The sequence below is a fragment of the Scomber scombrus genome, chromosome 9, assembly GCF_963691925.1.
Source record: "Scomber scombrus chromosome 9, fScoSco1.1, whole genome shotgun sequence".
NCBI lineage: Eukaryota > Metazoa > Chordata > Actinopteri > Scombriformes > Scombridae > Scomber > Scomber scombrus.
Genome location: NC_084978.1, coordinates 30,227,558 through 30,248,166, shown reverse-complemented (window position 1 = coordinate 30,248,166; position 20,609 = coordinate 30,227,558). Strand labels below are relative to the sequence as shown.

At 40.1% G+C, this 20,609-nt stretch overlaps 1 protein-coding gene across 1 annotated transcript; it reads right to left on the bottom strand.

Annotated features, from left to right (window-relative positions):
* Nucleotides 1-4,553: 4,553 nt before the first annotated feature.
* mgarpa (mitochondria localized glutamic acid rich protein a) lies at nt 4,554-20,034 on the bottom strand. The gene is made up of 10 exons (XM_062426179.1): nt 19,858-20,034; nt 17,143-17,243; nt 16,918-17,023; nt 13,651-13,668; nt 13,256-13,334; nt 11,555-11,561; nt 8,644-9,058; nt 5,245-6,290; nt 4,947-4,993; nt 4,554-4,736 (listed from the first exon to the last, which is right to left on the bottom strand). Exons 1-9 carry the CDS (start codon nt 19,931-19,933, stop codon nt 4,958-4,960), a joined length of 1,884 nt encoding a protein of 627 aa, XP_062282163.1. The 5' UTR covers nt 19,934-20,034; the 3' UTR covers nt 4,554-4,736; nt 4,947-4,957.
* Nucleotides 20,035-20,609: the final 575 nt, after the last annotated feature.

The window sequence follows — 20,609 nt, the reverse complement described above, 5'->3', positions numbered from 1 at the left end:
AGGAGGGTTAACCAGAAAAAAATGACTTATGCATCAACTGTCATCTCAGTAAACAGAGAAGAAAACAACTGAATAAACAGACCATTACTGGAGCAAATGTAAGCTGATATTAATGTAATTACTGTGATTATCAACTTGCTGCAATGTGTTCTATGTTATTATATTATAGCAATATGGCAATGGTGGTACTTCAAACAATGGTATAAGAAATAAAAATGTATTTAAAAATGTATTTAAAACCTGTTTTAGAGTCAAGGTGATTGTTATTGATGAGATGTTGGGGGTTGCAGTTTTCTGAAAGAGTTTCTGAATGGAAAAAAGACAGCTTCAGAGGATTTCTGGTCATATTTGATGTTTGAATGCAGGCAGACAAACAGAGGTCCGTAAATATTTGGACAGTGACACAGTTTCATCATTTTCACTCTGCAGACCACCACAAAGGATTTGAAATGAAACAACTAAAATGCAATTGAAATGTAGTCTTTCAGCTTTAATTCAAGGGGTTGGATAAAAAATATTGTATATAAATGTGAGGAAATGCACAGTCCACTCATTTCAGGGGCTCAAATGTAGTTGGAATTGTAAAAAAAAAAAAAAAAAAAAAAAAAGTAAAATTTTTAATATCTTGTGGAGAATCTTTTGCAGGCAGCTGTCTTCAGTTGTTGTTTGTGGGTGTCTACCTTAAGTTTTGTCTGCAGAAAGTGAAATGCATGCTCAATCGGGTTGAACTCAGGTGATTGATCCACTTCTTTGCTTTGAGAAACTCCTGGGTTTCTTTCGCTGTATGTTTTGGGTCTCTGTCACATCATCAATAAACACCAGTGACCCACTGCCACTGGAAGCCATGCATGCCCAACCATCACACTACTTCCATTGACTTAAGTGTTCAGATGATGTGGTATGCTTTGGATCATGAGTCTTTCCAAACCTTCTCCATACATTCTGGTACAGGTTTTATCTGTGCAAAGAATGTTGTTCCCGAACTGGTCTGACCTTTTTAGATGTTTTTTTTTTTTTTTTTTATCAAAGTGCATCTTTCTATTCTTGAGGTTTATGAATGGTTTGGAGAGTGTTCTTCACTTGGCTGGATGTTGTGAAGGGTTTTTCTTTACCGTGGAAAAGATCCTATGATCATCCATCACTGTTGTCTTCCATGGACATCCAGGTCTTTTTCTGAGAATGCACCAAAGTATTGATTTGAACACTCTTAATGGTCTTGAGATCTTTAGATTTTTTTTGTATCTTTTGCAGCCTGAGGAAATTTCCTGAACACAGCAAAAATAATAAGAAAGTAAGATGGCAGGGTAGATACATACTCCACCACACACTTCTGGTGGGTCATGACTGATGATTGACAAAGATTACTTTTGTACGAGTGTATACATTGTTATTGTAGGAAAACCCTGGATAGTATTACACCTGTCACGGTAACGACTTTTGTTGGATGATATATTGCCTCAGAAATAATCGCGATACATTGTATTTATTTATGTATTTGTTTATTTAAAAGGGACATTGCACATTAATGGACACAGGTATCAATAAATACACATGTAAATGCTCCAGAGTTAGCACAACTGCTAATTTGCATTTGTTGTCCCCTGGCAGGTCACACACACACACACACACACACACACACACACACACACACACACACACACACACACACACACACACACACACACACACACACACACACACACACACACACACACACAAGACAAGAATACATTACACAATCGTAAGACAAGTATAAAGTGCGTGATGATGTAAAGTGCATATCAGAAGTGAACTTACAGATTTCATACATACATACAGTACAATACATTAAAACAATTACACTATACAAACATACAAGATTCACAACGAACCAGTGTAATAAATCGGTGCAATGCATGCCCACACGTACATGTGTGTGAGCATGCATTGAGTGCAGGATTGATTACTCTTGAGCCAGTTCTTCAAATGTGTTTTTCAATATGGCATATGTATCACATTCCTGTATTGTTAGTGGTAAACTATTCCAAATGTGACTGTCCTTGACTGAGAGTACTGACTGACCTAAAGTGGTGTGTCTGAACGGTATTACACAGTCCCCTCTTGTGGTTGCCCTAGTAGATTGTTTGCTTTCTGTTTGATGTAGTCCCTTAATGGGGCTGGTGCAAGTCCTTTTAATGTTTTATATATTGAGCAGGCATATTTAAACTTTTTAAAATGATCAAAACTGAGGAGGTTATGTTTCTGAAGTATATGTTAGTGATGATGTATATTTTATCAAATATTTTAAGTGCTCTTTTGTATAGTGATTCAATCTGACTGGGAAAGTTATATTAGTGAAAGTCCAGTTTGTGAAACCATATTCTATATGAGAGAGGATCATTGCATGCAAAAACACCCTAGCTCATTTGAATGTCATTTTATACCACTGATATAATGATCATATAATAGTATAATAATGCAAGGTGGGCAGAGGGTGGGATTGGAGAGTCTGTAAAAATAGTTATTTACCTTTAATTCTTCTACAGTCTCCACTCAGGACGTACACAGTGAGGAATGGAGGACACTACTAGCTTAGTCAATGTGACATGAATAGCATCTTAGCTGCTAATGTGAAGTGTTGATAATTATGTTATTGTACGATAAGTTCATATCATTATTTTGACAGGTCTAGATAGTACACCCTTTAGTATTCCAGAGGAAAACATTTTAAAAATTAAATCACTGACAAAATGATATTCTTAATCCCTCTTTATTTTGCAAAAACAAGAAAAGAAAAAATAATAATAATAATAATGTGTCAAACAATCACAGTTTCTGTCCTTTGCTAAAACAAAGGCATCCATTCATATCATTTTATGGAAACCAGCCTGCAAGCACCGAGGACAGCGTCATTTTATGAATCTACGTTCCATTTTTAAAAATACATACTAGCATTCAAGTTCAATAACATACCTCGGTGATCTCAGACTTTTTCTCCCAAAATACGGTACGCCAAGCTAACAAAGACAGATTTAATAGTTGAAAGAGGGAATCGGGGGAAGAGAGATAGAACAAACAAGAGCGGTCAAAGCGTTTCACACTGGAGACTTTTCTTCAAACATACTTAAAACACTTCCCAAACACACAAACTTCATGTCACGCCAGCACATCAATATCACGACTCTTCATACTTGCAGTAAGCCTTTACATTACACATCCACACAGAAAAAAGGAAAAAAGCTCTTTGAAGATAACAGGTTACAAACACTGAAAAGGACAATTCCCCCAATCCAACTTCCTAACTTGTCCTCGTGGAACTATGACACAGAGCTACACCTATAAATGTACAATTTTCAAAACATAAAACACTGATCGTTAATCTAGGTTGAAACATTAATCCTTGTACGTTTCCTATGGCTTCAGGTGAGATGTGGAACAAAGAGGATGTGAGGAGGACTTTTGACATTATCGAGATGTGTGGATTGTTTTACTATCAGGAAAGATGTCCCTAATGATTTGTACATTCATTAGATTGTCTACAAAGCTAAGGAGGAACTAACTCGCCTATTGTATGTGTAAAAGGTAATTAAACACTGAATATAAGGAAGTAAGAACACCTGCTGTGCTTCTCTTTATGGGTCCAAACTTTTAAACTTGATGCACCAGTTGGTATGTTGCACAGAACAGGTAACACAAGGATGACACACAGTTTCCAAGTGTTTTCTTTTCTGGCCACATCCCAATCAATCATGTCACAACTGGTGTTCTCCAGTACAAGTTAGGGCAAAACACCTGCTGTGGCATCAGAAACCGGGGTGTGGCCATAATGGAGAATGCAGTTTGAACCCAATGAACACATCATAGCGGCGGTTTTCTTCTGTGTTTCGGTATTAAATTACACTCTTAAAACAAGGGAGGACAGTAAAAGGGAAATTAGAAAATACCTGCCTTAATAAGTCTTACAGGATAAGTTATTTTGGTGATCATATAGCAGAATAAGCCTACCGGCTCAGCAATTGTCTCGTTAGCATAGGAAGTGTATCACTGTGATAGCATCAAGAAGAGTTCCGTAGTGTCATTTAAAGACTTAAAACAAGAGGAAAATTGAGGTAGCAAGGTAGCTACACGGGCTGTTGAGCCAGTCAAAGCATTTCTTCATTTAAATAGAAATTAAAAAAACTAAAGCAAGTATTTTCCAGCTGTTTTAACACCAAGAAAAGCACAAGAACCTGAGCTTGGGTAATGTGAAGAATGCTGGTGATACAAAACCCTCCTTGCTGTAGGTTCACATCACAAGTGATTGGGCAGTGATTAGTCTAACAAGGTTTGCTGATGAGTAACAATGTATTCTACTGGAGTGATTTTTCTTTTGAGGTGGTTAACTCTGTAACAGTAAGAGTGTAACTGAATGGCTCAGTATTGTAGCAGTAAACAGGTTGCATTTCACAAATATTGGAAGACTTGTTATTGAGTCTACTTAAAAGATAAACCAGAGATCTGTTGAACTACTTGCTGGGCTCATCTGGAACTCAAGAGTTGTAAAGTCAGTGTGGAGTGTCAGTAACGGGGCCACTGCTAACATGTTAGGATGGTTATTATATTAAACAGGCATTGATCCAAACACTAGAGTGTGTGTGTCTTAACACAGGAACTACATATTAGTCCCTTGTGTTTCAGGGTGAAAGGAGGGGGGGATAAGTGTTGGAGAAAGGCACATCCTCTTCTTCCGCAGGATAAAGTCATCATTCAGGAGTTTACTGTGATGGAGGATAGAAACACAAAAGTCAATGGCATGGTACCACATGTTCAATGACTGAATGAGTATGTTAAATAACTCTACATCCCAACAGTGTACTTAAACCTAAAGGTTAGGAATGTGGACCGAGGTTACCCCTCATGTTGAATTTTAAATGACATCATGTCCACAGCCACTCTAACATGGTAGAATTAAACATAAGGCTCAGTACCTTAGTTGGAACTACTGCATTTGCATCCTAAGGAGGCGTCGTTTACCCTGAGTAGCAGAGTTTAAACATTCGAGTTAGATTTTATTCACAGCCTACAATGATTATAACAGGCAGGAGTCAAAATATCAATACATTTCTATTGAAGGACCCTGATGACAATAGGTACTCAATACTATTGCACTCAACTCGGGCTGAGAAATGTAATAATCGTGATTTAAAAGGTTTAAATAATCAACGTCTCTGCATTAAGTCTTTAAACAATATAAGTGATCAGCCTAGAAACAAAGTTTTCTGGTACCTCAGCAGCATGGGCGTCATCATCATCTGGAGCTGGGATGATCCTACCACCCATGGGCCCCACTCCCAGCACCTTGGGCCTTTTTCCTGCGTTAGGTGTTCCTTCCAGAACCACAACAATGTACTCTTTCTTGGGGTCTTCTGCCAGGGTCTCCACTGGCGCTGCAGCTGGTTCTTCCACCACAGAGCTGGCTACTTCTGCAGCAGGGGCTGCTGGAACTTCTTCTACTTGTGCGGGGGTCTCTTCAACAACTGCTGCCGCCTCTACTGGTGCAGGGGTCTCTTCAACTACAGGTGCTGCCTCTACTGGTGCAGGGGCTTCTTCAACCACTGGTGCCTCCTCAACTGGTGCAGGGGCCTCTTCAACCACTGACTCCTCCTCAACTGGTGCTGGGGCCTCTACAACCACTGGTGCCTCCTCAACTGGTGCTGGGGCCTCTTCAACCACTGGTGCCTCCTCAACTGGTGCAGGGGCCTCTTCAACCACTGGTGCCTCCTCAACTGGTGCAGGGGCCTCTTCAACCACTGGTGCCTCCTCAACTGGTGCAGGGGCCTCTTCAACCACTGGGGCCTCCTCAACTGGTGCAGGAGCCTCTTCAACCACTGGTGCCTCCTCAACTGGTGCAGGAGCCTCTTCAACCACTGGTGCCTCCTCAACTGGTGCAGGAGCCTCTTCAACCACTGGTGCCTCCTCAACTAGTGCAGGAGCCTCTTCAACCACTGGTGCCTCCTCAACTAGTGCAGGAGCCTCTTCAACCACTGGGGCCTCCTCAACTGGTGCAGGAGCCTCTTCAACCACTGGTGCCTCCTCAACTAGTGCAGGAGCCTCTTCAACCACTGGTGCCTCAACAACAGATGCAGGGGTCTCTTCAGCCACTGGTGTAGCCTCTACTGGTGCCACAATCTCCTCAACAGCTGGTGCAACCTCTACTGGTACAATGTCTTCAACAGGCTTTGCTTCTTCTGGTGCTGGAGACTCAGGTGCCAACTCTTCTATTGCTTCAGGTATCTTCGGTACTTCTAGAATAGAGGCAGCTGCCAGCAGCACTGCAACACAAAATCCAGCCATCCAAACATCACTGATTCTCAAGTTATATATTCCCACATTAAGGTCATACAACTTGAGGTGGTTAGCCAAGGTAATTTGTCGAGCATTTGTTAAAACCTAGTGCTAACGGATTTAGTGCCAGAAAATGTCTCTGGTGGGTTGTGACTACATGCAGGTGCAACGTGAACCCCCAGAAGAAATTGAAGAGAAAGGCAGGACGGGAAAGCCGTGTTAGTCACGAGAGGCTTCAATATAGTGTCACAAACCAATAAAGTACTTCCATACAAGACCAGAAGAAACGGATTACCAGAGAAATTGTGCACAGACATGAGCAAAAAAACAGCATGCCTGTTAATATTGGGCAATTCCGGTAGGGTTTGGGTATGTTCCTTTGAAATCTTAGAAGGTAACGGTAGAGATTAGTGAATAAGGAGAATCTTGAAGCATGCCTGGAATGTGCGGCCGATTCAGATAAATGAGACTTTTTAAAAAAAAACACACTTAATTTTAAAATCTACCAAAATTTGCTTATTAACATTACACCCAACAAATTTCGATAAATATCCCTTGGTATCTATTTGGTAAGATATAGGGTGGTGATAGAGCATATATGTGTTTGTTTCTTATTACGTCAGACATATCTGTAATTTCTTTACTTACTGGCCAAAATACAGTATATAGCAGTACTGTTATACAGTGTCTATGATATGTCAAAATAGGCCCATATCAGCCATGGTGCTGCTGAATGAGTCATACTTTGTTCCAAAGTTCCAAAAGACATGCAAGACACCTTTCACCCCAGCATGCCTCCTTTTAAAACCTCACTTCTGAGTGTGGAATTTTTAAGAAAATATATGAAACATACAGTAGATATGTCATGCAAATATACCCCTAAAAAAGTATATCACAGTGCAAAAGGAAACATTATATTTTGATGAATACAGAAGTCCCAGTGCATTTCTGATACAAGAAAAGTTAGATACAATAAGTGGTGAGACGGAAATGCAATGGGGAGCCTGATTCAAAATGTGCATGTAACAAATATTCAGCATGAGACGGCAAAGCAAATTGTTGGTGTTATTTGCAGTAAATATATAGTAAATTTGTGAGGGAAAAAAAAAAAAACGGGTCATGAAAATTAAGTTCTTAAACTGGAATGAATAGATAGAAACGTCCTTAGAAAGACCAATTCAGACAAATTAAAGACGGCAGTAAATCTTTCCGGTTTGATAGAAGCTTTATTGTATGGCTCGAAGAATTACCGTAAACTGTTCACAATGCTCATTATCCAGTTATAAGCAAAATAAAATTATGATCACGTATAGCTCGATTCACTTGGTAACCTGGTGAGTTCTTTAACAGTTTCACATTACACTTGAGGGGGGAAAAAAACAAAAGAAAAAACACACTGCAGCAGTTACAGAGTTTGTACACAATCTCAGAGCCATCTCTTCTTGCTGTAGGTTATATTACATAACTGTATGACAGTTTAAAAGGATTAACAGGCGTCTACTTGCTCTGGCAAAAAATTTTTACAACATTACAGAGGTTTAGAATCAATTAGTCAGATCTCAGAATTACATTAGGGGCTTAATACGCATTACAAGAATAATTACGACAACATTTGAGGGGTCTTTCCTGCTTGTTCTCTTGCCACGTTTATTTAGTTTAGTGTGATTGGTTGAACATTAAAACCAGTACGGTATATAAGGAATGCTATGTTTTAGTTTTGTTAACTATGCGGAATCAGGGCCAATCTGCTTCAATGATGTTATGTTATGTCTTCACAGAGTGATCACTTTTATTTCACCCATAACTGCAAATGAGCGTCACATACAGACCTCAATGCCATGTTGATGCACTGCATTGTGCAGCTGTAAATCATGGGACCTGTTGGTTGTTAAAACATTTCTAGGCCACATTGGAACAAATATAGACATCATATACAGTGATTTAATCTGCACACCCGAAAAAAAATATCCATCCTTACGTGAAGAAACAAGAGAGAAAGAAACTGAGTAGCGTTCTGTGTGTTCTCCCTTAAACTCACTCCAATAAATACAAGAGAAAATATCCTTTGAGAAAGTTTTTAGAAAGATATGAGAGAGTGGTCAATAAGAGGTGAAGCCAGACACCTGAGGAGTAGCAGCTAATCTCTAGTGCTTCTAAAGACAGTGACTAAGTTACCAGTGTTATTGTTCCCAGGGTTGTGAGGAGGAAAAGACCTGCTGTTTCAAGTGGTTTAGAGATAGTCAAGTGTATGTTTGGTTGTGTGTGTGTGTGTGTGTGTGTGTGTGTCTCCCTGTAGTGAATGTGTGGAACCTCAGGCCTCCTCCTCAGATGAAGTCGTACCGTTGCTTTCGGGCTCCTCGGCGGCGACGGCCGCTGGTTCTGCGACAGCCTCGGCAGCCTCCTCGACAGCTTCTGCCACTTGGGCCACTTCTTCCGCCACCTTCTCCACTTCCTGCGCGGCCTCGGCGACGCCCTCGGCCACCTCGGCGACGACCTCGGCAGCCTCCGCGACAACCTCCGCGACCTCCTCCACTACGGTCTCCGCCTCGCCGTTAGCAGCAGCGACAGGTTCCTCTTCCACAGCCTCAACCTCGGCCTCTCCACCGGCCTCCTCAGCAACAGCTGCCTCCTCCTCCTCGGCTGCAGCCTCCTCCTCAGCTGCAGCCTCCTCCTCTTCTCCTCCTAGAACAGAAAAGCAGAAGGAGAAGAATATTAGAGAGTCAGTAGCCTTGTTTAATATAGCAAGCCCCTCCCACTACCATCCTCCCTGAGCAACATGGCTGGTCTATAAAGACACATACACTTTCACAGTGCTGCATTTCAGTGTAAACCAAGCACAATCTTGTCAAATGCAAAATTTGCCATTTAAAAACTAGCAGCATTAGATTAGCAGTTGCGTTTCCATCCAACTTTACACGAAAAAGCATGTTCTTTATTTTCCCTCATAAGCATCGTGTCACAGCTACTCACATCACACCTGCAGCCAAGTCCTAAAGGGCACTCACCTGTATAACACTATATAACAATACTGTGGTGGGTTATGTATGTATCTCAATAAAAACTTATATGCTTGATTTACAAAAAAAAAAAAATCTACAAAACTTTTCTACTTTTCTTTCTATGAGTAAAATAACACTTTTCTCTCATCTGTTAAATTAAGTGTTCATGGCCATCTAAACACGTCACTGACGTTCTACAATAATTCACTGATATATTACAATATCAAACATCATGTCTTGTATGGATGTATATTCTTTAAGGCCTGATACACAGGACTGTTATTAAGTGGTCTATGTGAAAATTCACTATCATGAAAGAAAACATGGTGAAATCCTTTGTGTCAATCAAAGACATTGGTCTTAAATCACACTGACACTGATTTGGAGCTTTGGGGACGGAAAAAAGCCTGTGTCCAAAATAATGTATCATTACAATTCAGCATGGATTACATCACACAATCTGACATGGATTTAAGTGGATATTGTACTGATTTGGGCTTTAACTTAGACTCATCTCACATGCATGGCAGTGTAGGGGGTCACAGTGTGAATGTCAAATATGTGTCAGGTGTAACTGAGAGACAGACAGAAAGTTGGATGGAAACATGGCTTCTGATAGCTGATTAATTTGTCCAGCGTTTTGTTTTTGGCAGCCCTGCCGACTGATCTGTAAGTACTGCTTCTAGACATCCCCACTCCAAACCTTACCATTGCTGCAGCAGATTAATAAAAATAAAATAAAAAAAATCCAGAGGCGACACATTAATTACATAAACTGCATGCAAACTCAAAGAAAGGGAGGAGCACGACACAGAGAGGGAGGGGAGGAGAAGGGGGGAGAGGTAGAAGGAGGGAGAGGGGGTGGCGGTGCAGGGTAGAGGGGGTGAAGTTGAATCTTTGTTCTTACCATCTGAATTAACAAGCTATGAGTTATCTGGAACTCTGAGAGTGAGTCTGAGTGAGACACTGAGACGGGCCGGGTAGGTTGTGCGTCTTTAATCTCTGCTGTTTGTTTGACATTTGACCACTAACACACACACACACACACACAGATGTGGGAGACCAGCCCGGCAATCAACTTAGACTCTGCTGTTCAACACCTGAACACTTACTGCTCAGTGATAATAGCCTCCATATGCTGTTAATTCATGGCAAAAGGAATATAGGCTATACAAACTAACACCTGAGCACACACCATCACCAAACTTATACTACAGGTTTATTTTAGCACCACCTGCAGCATTGTAAGTTCCGTCTAGGAATTATCTGTGAGTTTTACCAAGAATCGGAAAAAGAAGCCGATTCATGCATTATCAGGTTTCTCAAAAAGTACATTTGATTCTGCCCAAATAGAAGCCAAATCAACAAAACTGGGAGTTGTGGTCATCTTTCCTTTTTTGAATGTTGGCTTTATATCGATAAACCACATTTTTAAAGCTTGTCTTGCTTTTCTTTTGGGAATTTAATACTACCATCCAAGTTTTTGGAAGTGCTCTTAAATTACATCATTTAAGTGTAATTATATATGAAAATACAACATTTCTAGTATTTCCAACACTAGAATTGATGTCAAGATAACTAGCTAGGATGAGGTCTTTATATATTTATTGCCCCTTGGGGACATAAATAAAGAAGCTAAAGATAATTGTAGCTAGTTCAATCACTGTGTTTTTAGCTGCTAGCTTGAATATCTGTAGCCATGTACGCTGCTAGCAACACTGTCCACTTAGCTTAAAGCTATCCATGATGACATTTAGAAAAGCTTGTCACTACCCGATGTAAGCTACATAAGGAAATGTTTTTAGAAGGCTACATGAGCTAACCGAGCTCTCTGAATGATGCTAACGAAATACTGTCACTAGCAACAGGGCGTGCTAACGTGTTAGCATGGATAGCTCAGCGGTCAAGTTGATAAACTGGCTAATGTCCCACAAAAAAAACACTTTATCCAAACCACTGTTGATGTTTTACACTGGTAATATAGTCCATTGACCAAAGAACTGGTTTGTGGATAGTTCTGTCACGTCCGTTTATCCTCTTCACATTTTTTTTTTTTTTTTAACTTTTAACATTTAGCAGAACAAGGTGAAACAATGACGAGAGAAGAACTGTCCAGAGGTTTTAGGGCTGAGTAGTGCACTCTGTTTCTTTCTTAGTAGTACAGGAGAGGAGGGAAGGAAGGAGGGAGGGATTTTGTTCCAGTCCAGTTCTAGGAAGAATATCCATGCGGCCACAGAGGACCTTAGTTTTACCATTACACTGAAAGAGTAAAGACACAGAAGAGTTAGATAAAAACGGAAGAAGAGTTTTCTATTTTAACTTTAAAAATAAAAAAAAAGAGTCATTTTTATACAACAATATCATGTTCAGTCTAAATTCAACCACAGAGGAAATGAATGTGAATTTGCAGGAAATGGATATGGGCTGCTACTGTAGCAAGATGCACTGGTGATGTCAATGGCGAGCGCTCCATTAAAAGCTTTGCTTATTAGGAAATCATGACAGTCACCAGTTTGTCTCATTTGGAGCGGAGACGTCCTTCAATGACTCGAGTTCGTTAAAGAATACAAGACTGTTGTTGTTTCTAAAAAAGACACTGGTTGAGTCAGTGTAACGTAGGAAGTGTGGGAGGTACACAGTGAAGAGTGAGAGAGAGAGAGGGAGAGAAAGGAGGGATTGAGTGGTATCAAAGAAACGAGGGTCTGTTCTGATCAACTTGTCTTTAGGCCACAATGATACAATGTGGAAGAGATGTGAGGCTGAGTTCACACAGCAGGGTGTAGATCTGACTAAGTGTCAAACATAGGGCCTGTGGGCCAGAATCGGCAAGCCAAGGGGTCCAATCTGGCCCACTGGATAAGTTTGCAAAGTATGAAAATTACATTAATTCCAATGTTTCTGCTGATTCAGAGTTTTTTTTCCCCACCCTGACCAGAATACAATTCTCTGAAAAAACAATGAATACATATTGTGTTCATATTTAAAACATTTATATATTGAACATTGTGCAAAATGTTGTCAATCAGCAGCTTCTGTGCAAAATAATCTGTAAAAGACTTTGGCATAATAGATGATGATATGGCTTATTATAGTAAAGTAGTTGTTTATAGGTTATTGTGCAATGGTTTAACTGGGCTGTATGTGGCCCCTGAACTAAAATGAGTTTGACACCCCTGCTCTATATGATGAATAAGATAAAATACCTAATCCCAAAGTAGTTCTGCAGCACATTAAATCTATAATAATAGAGAACTGCAACCAAACTTAAGTCACAGTTTAGCCAATCAAACAGGAGAAAGTAATGATGTAATCTCTTTATAGCATCCTATCAAGTTATTGTTCAGTAGACCAAACAATTCATTATATAGATATAACTGTTAAATGAAAAAGGTCACGGTCTATGTTTGATAGTTCTACACTGTTTTATCTTTAACTTTTTTTTTTGCTCTGTTTATTACATCATACTCATTTCTAAAATAGTATTAATGGAATGACTGTTGACTTAACATTCGGAGTATATAGTATATAAATGTGAACATGCACCCGGGATGTGACATATGTTTATGTCTCTCCTCTATTAGTCTGCTTGTAATATGAACTGGCAGAAGCAATAATGACATTTTGAGAAAAGAAAAAACAAATAGTCTGTAGAGGCTGTGATATTTATTCTACAACTTCTTTTCTTTTCTTCTTTTTTATGCAAGATATGTCAAACACTGAAGGAAACTCGTGTCCAAATTGGAAACACTTCATCCTCTGGAGAGTATGAATATATTTGGTAATTTTATAGAAATCTGCCAGTTTAATTTAGATATTTCTTGTGTTTTATTACGGGTTTTGTCCCCTAGCACTGAATGATACGGTACATAGAAGAGGAGGAGTTACTGGATACTGAGCAGCACCCTCTAATCTCATCTAGACTGAGGAGAAGCAGAGCAGTTCTCCTCCCTCACCTTTTATCACAGCCAGCCTCCTCTTCATCATCATCAGAGCTGGATAGAAACCACATCACACTGCTTACAGTGTACGTGACTGCACATGTGGGTCCAACATTGCTTCATACTCTCTTCTTATTGTAGGTTACATGCTGTGCTCATGCTGCATTTGTTAGTTTTAACTTCTCATTATTAAAATTCTCACTGCTGGCTGTCGGATGAAATATGATCACGAACTTCCATTTGAACATGTGTTAGAATCAGGATAGTGAAATCATGAATGTTAGAAGAACGATCAGGCCCATTTCTCTTGAGTGCAGGTTGACATTTCAGTGAGCATACATAACAACTTTTTCAGGCAGTGATGATGAATGAAAAGCAAAACAAAAAAGATCTGTGATGACAGGACTTACCTTCTTCTTCATCCCTGCCTGGAAAGAGACAGAAACACAAGGGTCAGTGACACATGAAAACTATACATCAGGTTAGGTTAGAATGTGTGGGTTTGTTCCTCTTATGGTGCTGGGTTAGCACATTAACATATATAATCAGACAGGGTTTATCCACTGGGGAACATGAATGTACTGATTTTTAAAACAAATCCCTTTTTATTATTATTATTATTATTATTATTATTATTACTATTACATACAACACAAACATACATATATTTTCCATTTGGAGTGTGATTAGATTGGAATAGCTTTTAAAATTCTAATTTACACATTTAATATCAATGAATTGTTAAATATACTTGGTGTGTTTTACATTTATATTTTTATATTAAACATAATGTTAAATAATGGTTATCTGGAAATGATTAAGTCTAGCACAATTACACTGAATAACTTCAGTGATGTATGTGCACACAGACCAGTCATAAGTGACACACAATGTTATATTCGGCTGAATTGTAAAAGCAGGAAGTAGTAATTAATGAAGAGCCGTTTGGAAGCTGAAAGAGATTAACTGAACATAATGATCTGACTCACTCAAAAGAGTCAGAATTCCCATCGCTAACATACAATATCATATAAAAATCAATGTAATATATTTAATTCTGCCCATGAGACTATGAAGATGTTCATGTAAAAATGGAAAATGTGTTCTGATGGTGATGGTGTTAAAAAGCTCAGAAACATTAGGATTCATGTGATGTGTTGTTGGGGTTACTTTCCTCATTACTCATTACCACCAGCAGTCATAAGACAAACACTTGATATAGTGGCTTTATATGCTTGCCTGCATTGGTGAATGTACACAGTGCCTGTGCTGCTGCTGCTTATGATGATGATGATGATGATGATGATGCATCAGTCCACAGAGACCAGTTACATTGTTTGCTTTCTGCATACTTAATACAAACTGGATCAAGTACACTTAACTCATCTGTCCGAACAAATAAACAACCAGTCGTGGGTGTGTTGTGTCACATTCAAACACAATACACTGAGAGTGTGAGTGAGTGTGTGTGTGTGTGTGTGTGTGTGTGTGTGTGTGTGTGTGTGTGTGTGTGTGTGTGTGTGTGTGTGTGTGTGTGTGTGTGTGTGTGTGTGTGTTGGGGAGGAGGTCCAGAGCTACCAGAGAGTAGAGGCTGACTCATTTGAGCAATTTGCCAAATTAAATCGATATGTTGGTTTGGATTGGTGACACTTTTTTTGCTATTGTTAATTACAACTTTTTTATCATAATGTGCAGAGTAAATGTTTCAATTCATTTCATTCTTGCCAATGCGGAAAGCTTTAAAAAAAAATTTTATTTTTTTTAAATTAAAAAAAACGCGAAGAAACTCCACTGGAATCTGATTAAAGAGTAATTCAACAAACTGGTTAGGAAATATTCTGATCAGGCCTCTAAGCAGTGAAGTCAGAGCAGCTGTTTCACCTTATCAAATGAGAAACATGTATCACTGATAGAGATGTGACCAAGAGTTAAACATTCAGCAGACAGGAAGGGAAACTAAATAAAAACCTTTTAAGTCCACTTCCTGTACTTTCAACCACATCTCTGTCTGCAGAGTGTTCGTAGAAGGTGTTAAGTGGGTCATGATGAGTCAGCAAACAAGACTATCACTTGTGGTTGAAAAAAGAAAAAAAAAGGTAGAATTATGATGAATTATGCTCTATATTTTCACAGCGATCTAATGATTTGGTCAGAGAAATGACTCCTCGCAGCTTTCCTCAGCACATGATGATGTATTCGATCTGTTTTAGTTGTTTAGTTTACTGTCACAGAAAACTATGAAAACCAATATACGGCCAAAGATGGTTTCGCATTTTTTCCTAAAGAAAATCCCCCTAAAAAGGGTTGCCATAAATGTATAAATCACCTGTTACCATAAATCGTAATCAAATTAGAGTAAATTAAAAGGCCTGTTTCAAAGTGATTAACTAGTCTGGCACTTGTCCTGGGAGCACCACAACATTTCAGTTTGTCTGTTCCAATCAAAAGCCTAATACCATGTTAAAAATACACCAGCAGCTCTCTCTCTGTGTGTGTGTGTGTGTGTGTGTGTGTGTGTGTGTGTGTGTGTGTGTGTGTATGTGTGTCTCTAAGCTACTGACACAGCAGGATGGCCTCAGACTGAGCTGGGCAGCTACAGTCAGGCTCTGCAGTGGAGCGTGGGGTCAGGGACGTTCTTTCACTGCTGAAATTAGCAGAGGATAATCTGAGACTGTCCCACAATCCTTTGCTGGAGGAGGGGAGGGGGGAGGGGGTGGTGAACTCGCTGTTTTTTTGAGAGCGAGACATAAACATGAGTGTATTCGTTGTAATCACTTCATGCTTCACGCACCTTTAGTACACACTATTTACTGTTAGATCAGATATCAGGAGGTTAGTACTTTCACGTTCAGCACCGTGCTGAATTACTCTGACTGTTTTAATGAAAGTCTCATTCTGTGCTGTAATAGCTTTACACCACCAGCACCTGTAAAATACCTCAACTCACATGATGACAGAATGAGACATTATATTTTAATTATTAGTTCTGCTGTTAAGCGAGGCAATAGTCAACAGGAGCTAAAGAGTTTTAATTTGTTGTGTGTTTGTGACTCAATACTACTGATGAATTATTCTGTGTTTGAGTTGAGCGCAATACAGTTTTACTTAATGCAATGTGTGTGTGAGTGTGTGTTTTTTAATGTGCTGCGTTTGCTCGGCCTCATTTCAGCACCAGGAACTGTCCATAAAATGAACAACTGAACAACCACAGTGCTCAACTATACCGTACCTGTGTGTGTGTGTGTGTGTGTGTGTGTGTGTGTATGGGGGGGGATTCATGTCATTGGGATTTAATTAAGATGTGGTTTTACATTGGACTGTACAAATTTATAAACTATTGCTGTGCAATATATTTATGCAAATGTGCAATATATTTCTGTATCTCTATACATAGATTTATTTCCCCTGTTTTTTTATTTTTAATGTTCAGCACTTTTTTTTTCTTATATTTTGCACTATTTTTGAGCCATTGCAACAGAATCTTGTTCTGATGTGCAGTGTATGGTGTATAATCGGAATGATGAATAAAGTCCATCTATCTATCTAGAGTAGTTTTTTTTATTTTTTATAAATGAGCTCACATTTCTGAGAGCTAGATTTGACCAACCCCTCAACTAGAGATGGTTTGTTCATTTCTGAGCGTTCTCATGTTTTAGTGGCAGGTAAGGAATACTCACTCTTTGGTGGCCATGGTTTAGGGACCCAATCAGCCTTTGGTCTGGCCTTGATTTGTGCAACACGATCATTGAACCTCTCGCTGTCTGAGGTCACAGTGCTGATTGCCTGAGAAAAGAGGACAAAGTCTGAGTCGCATACATTTCTAGTAGCTTGTTGCTGCTAGATGTAGAATAGCAGAGGCAGCAGTGGGTTGAACCTGAACTGATAGAAACAGCACAACTTACATATGTTATAGAGCCGACGAAGGCTCCACCACACAGCAAGGCGTAGACTATGTTCTCCCCAGACCCGCCAGGAACAGATGACATCTGCCGCCTCTGCAGGACTGGAAAAGATTGAAGATCACATGTTAGATGCTTCTCATACCTGTCTGCATTTATTTCATAACATTTTCCTTCAAAGAGCTTATGTGTTCTCGCTTTGACCCCCAAAATGTAACAAAGGACGTGAAAGGATGTGTCCCTACGATCATTAAGCCAAAGGAAACCTGCAGGATAGGAATAATGTGCCGCAGTAGCCCATAAGCTTCAGCTCTCTGTGTGAGAGGGATTGATGAGAAAGCTCCCTTAAGGCGCTCTACTGGCTCATGATGCCCCCCCACTCTTGATTGGATTTAGCACAATAGATTGAAAAATTGGCAATAATATGCCTCAGTCAGTGCACGTTTGACATGGGCAAGGTGATGCACTCAACTCCACATCCTCAGTCTAAATACCACAGTGAGGTGTGGCCAATTTCATGCTGCAATTTCATGAGTGAGGTGAAATAAAAAAAAAAAAAAGAAGAGGCGGAGGTAGATATCAAATTCTGTTTTATGACTCGGCAAAATATTTGCTTCGGTTTAGCAGAGCGTTTTCTTTCACAGCAGGACTAAAAATACCGCAGGAGAGCGAGCTTTGTTTACTAGGAGACAACTTGGACCGGAGTCAACAGCTTAGCAAACGCTCTTGAAACCAGCTCGCACTTAAAAAAAACCCCTTTGCAAACACCGAAGAGTAAGATTTACACTTCTAATAGACAAAGCGTAGTTGGACACAAAACTAAAACTCAAAACTGAATGCTGAATGGCTTTTATTGCTCAATTAACCAAATCTACAAGAGAAGGAATTTGTGACTGTATAAAATTCAAAATCCATCATCTCCAAAGTCCTCCAACTCCTCCTTCAGCACTGTCTTGTCCAGTGTTGAGGGTGTTAAACTCCTCTTATATTCTCAGGAGCTAATCCGGTGCACAGGCCTCTGTCGCCGCTCCCTACCTCCCTGTTATTTATACCGGCTAATCGGCTCAAGTCAAATCGGAGGTATGAGCTAGCAGGGGGGGGGTGGGGGGGTAAAGTATTGAACATTTATGACTAGCTGAGGGGTCTCAGGTCAAAAAGTCACAGGATTAAAACATGATACCCTTCTCTGGTTAAGTGGGACCACTGATCCACAAGATCCGCATCCCCTGCATCCCCTGCATCCCCTGCTCAGCATCCTTGTTCTCTCATTGGATGGATTTTTCTGGGATACAGCGGACAGTGCGGTGATGTAATCACTTTAGAGGGGGCCCCCCCCCCCTCCCAAGTAGTGCCTGGTGGTAAAAGCATGTCATGCTAGCGTCTTTTTTTAGGTCTGTGTATCTTGTCAGGTCAAAGAAACCGGGAGGTGCAGAGGAGGACACAGAGGAGGCCAGGCAACGTGAACAACATGGAGGAAAGTAAGGGTCGCTACACCTGAGCAGTCAGAGGGAACGTTAAACCTAGATAACACAACTCAAAACTCAAGGTCTAGTTACTATATAATCTGGAACACTTTTTGCTATTCTGACTTGTTCACCATATAAGCCAACACATTATATCAACACCTAATATCATTATGAAATACCTGAGATGTTTCCTTAATAAATCAGGAGACATTTTTTAGATATTGTACTCAAAAGGAAAATGGCATATATATTAATGTTCCTTGTGTCAAATCATTTATTTAATTTCTTGTCAAAAAAATATAACATAAACTGAGAAACGGCCCCTGTCAGATGAGCAGGAATGGCGTCTTCCATTCAGACATGGCATACACAAGTGATGAAAGACAACATGACATCACCGTATCTCTTCATAATGCCGACACCGTCAGTTTCGCGGGTGTCCAGCCATCACTGTGTCGCTTATGTAACGTTTATCAAACACGAAGACACACGAGCCCGGTCCACCAGTCCACCGACCGGCTCGTGGCACAAGCTCGTGCCTCATCTGTACTCTTTACATTAGAAGCGCGCACACGACAACCACGTGACCGACAGAGGCAACCATGTTTCCACTGCACCTATAGACCGGTGAAGGTCACATTATGTCTATGTTCTATACATTCACACTGATTTACAAGTGTTCAACACGTCACATCACACAGAAGAAACAGCGTGTGTTGTTCTCATACTGGTGACAGTGGTTTGGTGTAAATTACACTGGTCATAATAACGTATACTTTACATTCAATAAGTGAGGCAACAAACTAACAAACTGTGGCTATCTCTTTGGATCTGCTAGTCTGCTGTCCTGTCTGATAACCTGACAGATGTACACGTGTTAATTGTGTCATTATGAAATACTCCAATCAGAGCTCAAAGTTAAAAAGCTGCCCTTTAAACGGTCAAATGTACTGTCGAATATATTCGATCAGTCTAATGTGAGGGATCAAAAGCCACCTCGAAGGCCTTTTTTACACAACTTAACCAAATTGACCTTCACATTCCATGGCAGCCATTGCCATCCTCCAGTTTGAGGATGCAGCTATGCAGAGAAAACCACATGAGGACAAAGTGTACTATTCCGTCTGTAACAATGCAGAGGCGACAGACGGCGAACACTGAAGACAAACCGTCGCATTTAAACACAAAGCTCATGGAAAAATGAAGAAAACCCAGGTGTTATAATGTCTTTTGGCTGGCTGACGAAACTCACCATCCCGAGGCAACCTATAGGCTGCTCTCCGTGCCAGAGGTCCACACCTCTGCAAGGCCGCTCTGCAGGAAAACATCGCTGTGCTCCAAAAGGGCTACGGTGGAAATGATGCCGCTTCAGCAAATGCTGGATGAATGGCCGATCTGGGTTTGGTAGGCAGCGTGCGAGGAGGTGGAGGACAGAGACCAGCCCTCGAATTGCGCAATTAATGTTGTGCGGTGTCGTTGTATGAGGAGTGGTTAATGCCAGAGAGCGACTGTATGAGGAGTGATTAATACCCAGGGGGAAAAAAACCATGCTTAACAATCGCATACTACTCACCAATGTTAGACTATAGGCTACAGTATGTTCTGTAGATATATTAATCCTTATAATATACTGTCTTTTGTGTACAAGAAAGCAACATACTTACAAGAATATAGGTACTTGCACCCTAAAACATTAAACTACACCTCTAGAACACTACTGCCAATTAAGCTTCACCAAGAAGCAAGCAGGAAGTATTTTCTCAAATGTACTTTTGTGTGTGTGTGTTGTTGTTATTTTAATGTGTTTTTGAAGTAGTATCTAGAGCTGTATCACCTTACAATCACTACACTATAGCCTTAATATTGTCACTTTTTCCAGTGTGTACACACTACACAAAACCTGCATGGAATCAGCATGACGTTTACATTTGGAACATGCCTCCAGGTATTATGACTGGTAATTGCCAGAGAGGCACAATAATGTTTAAAGAACAGAGATGTCAC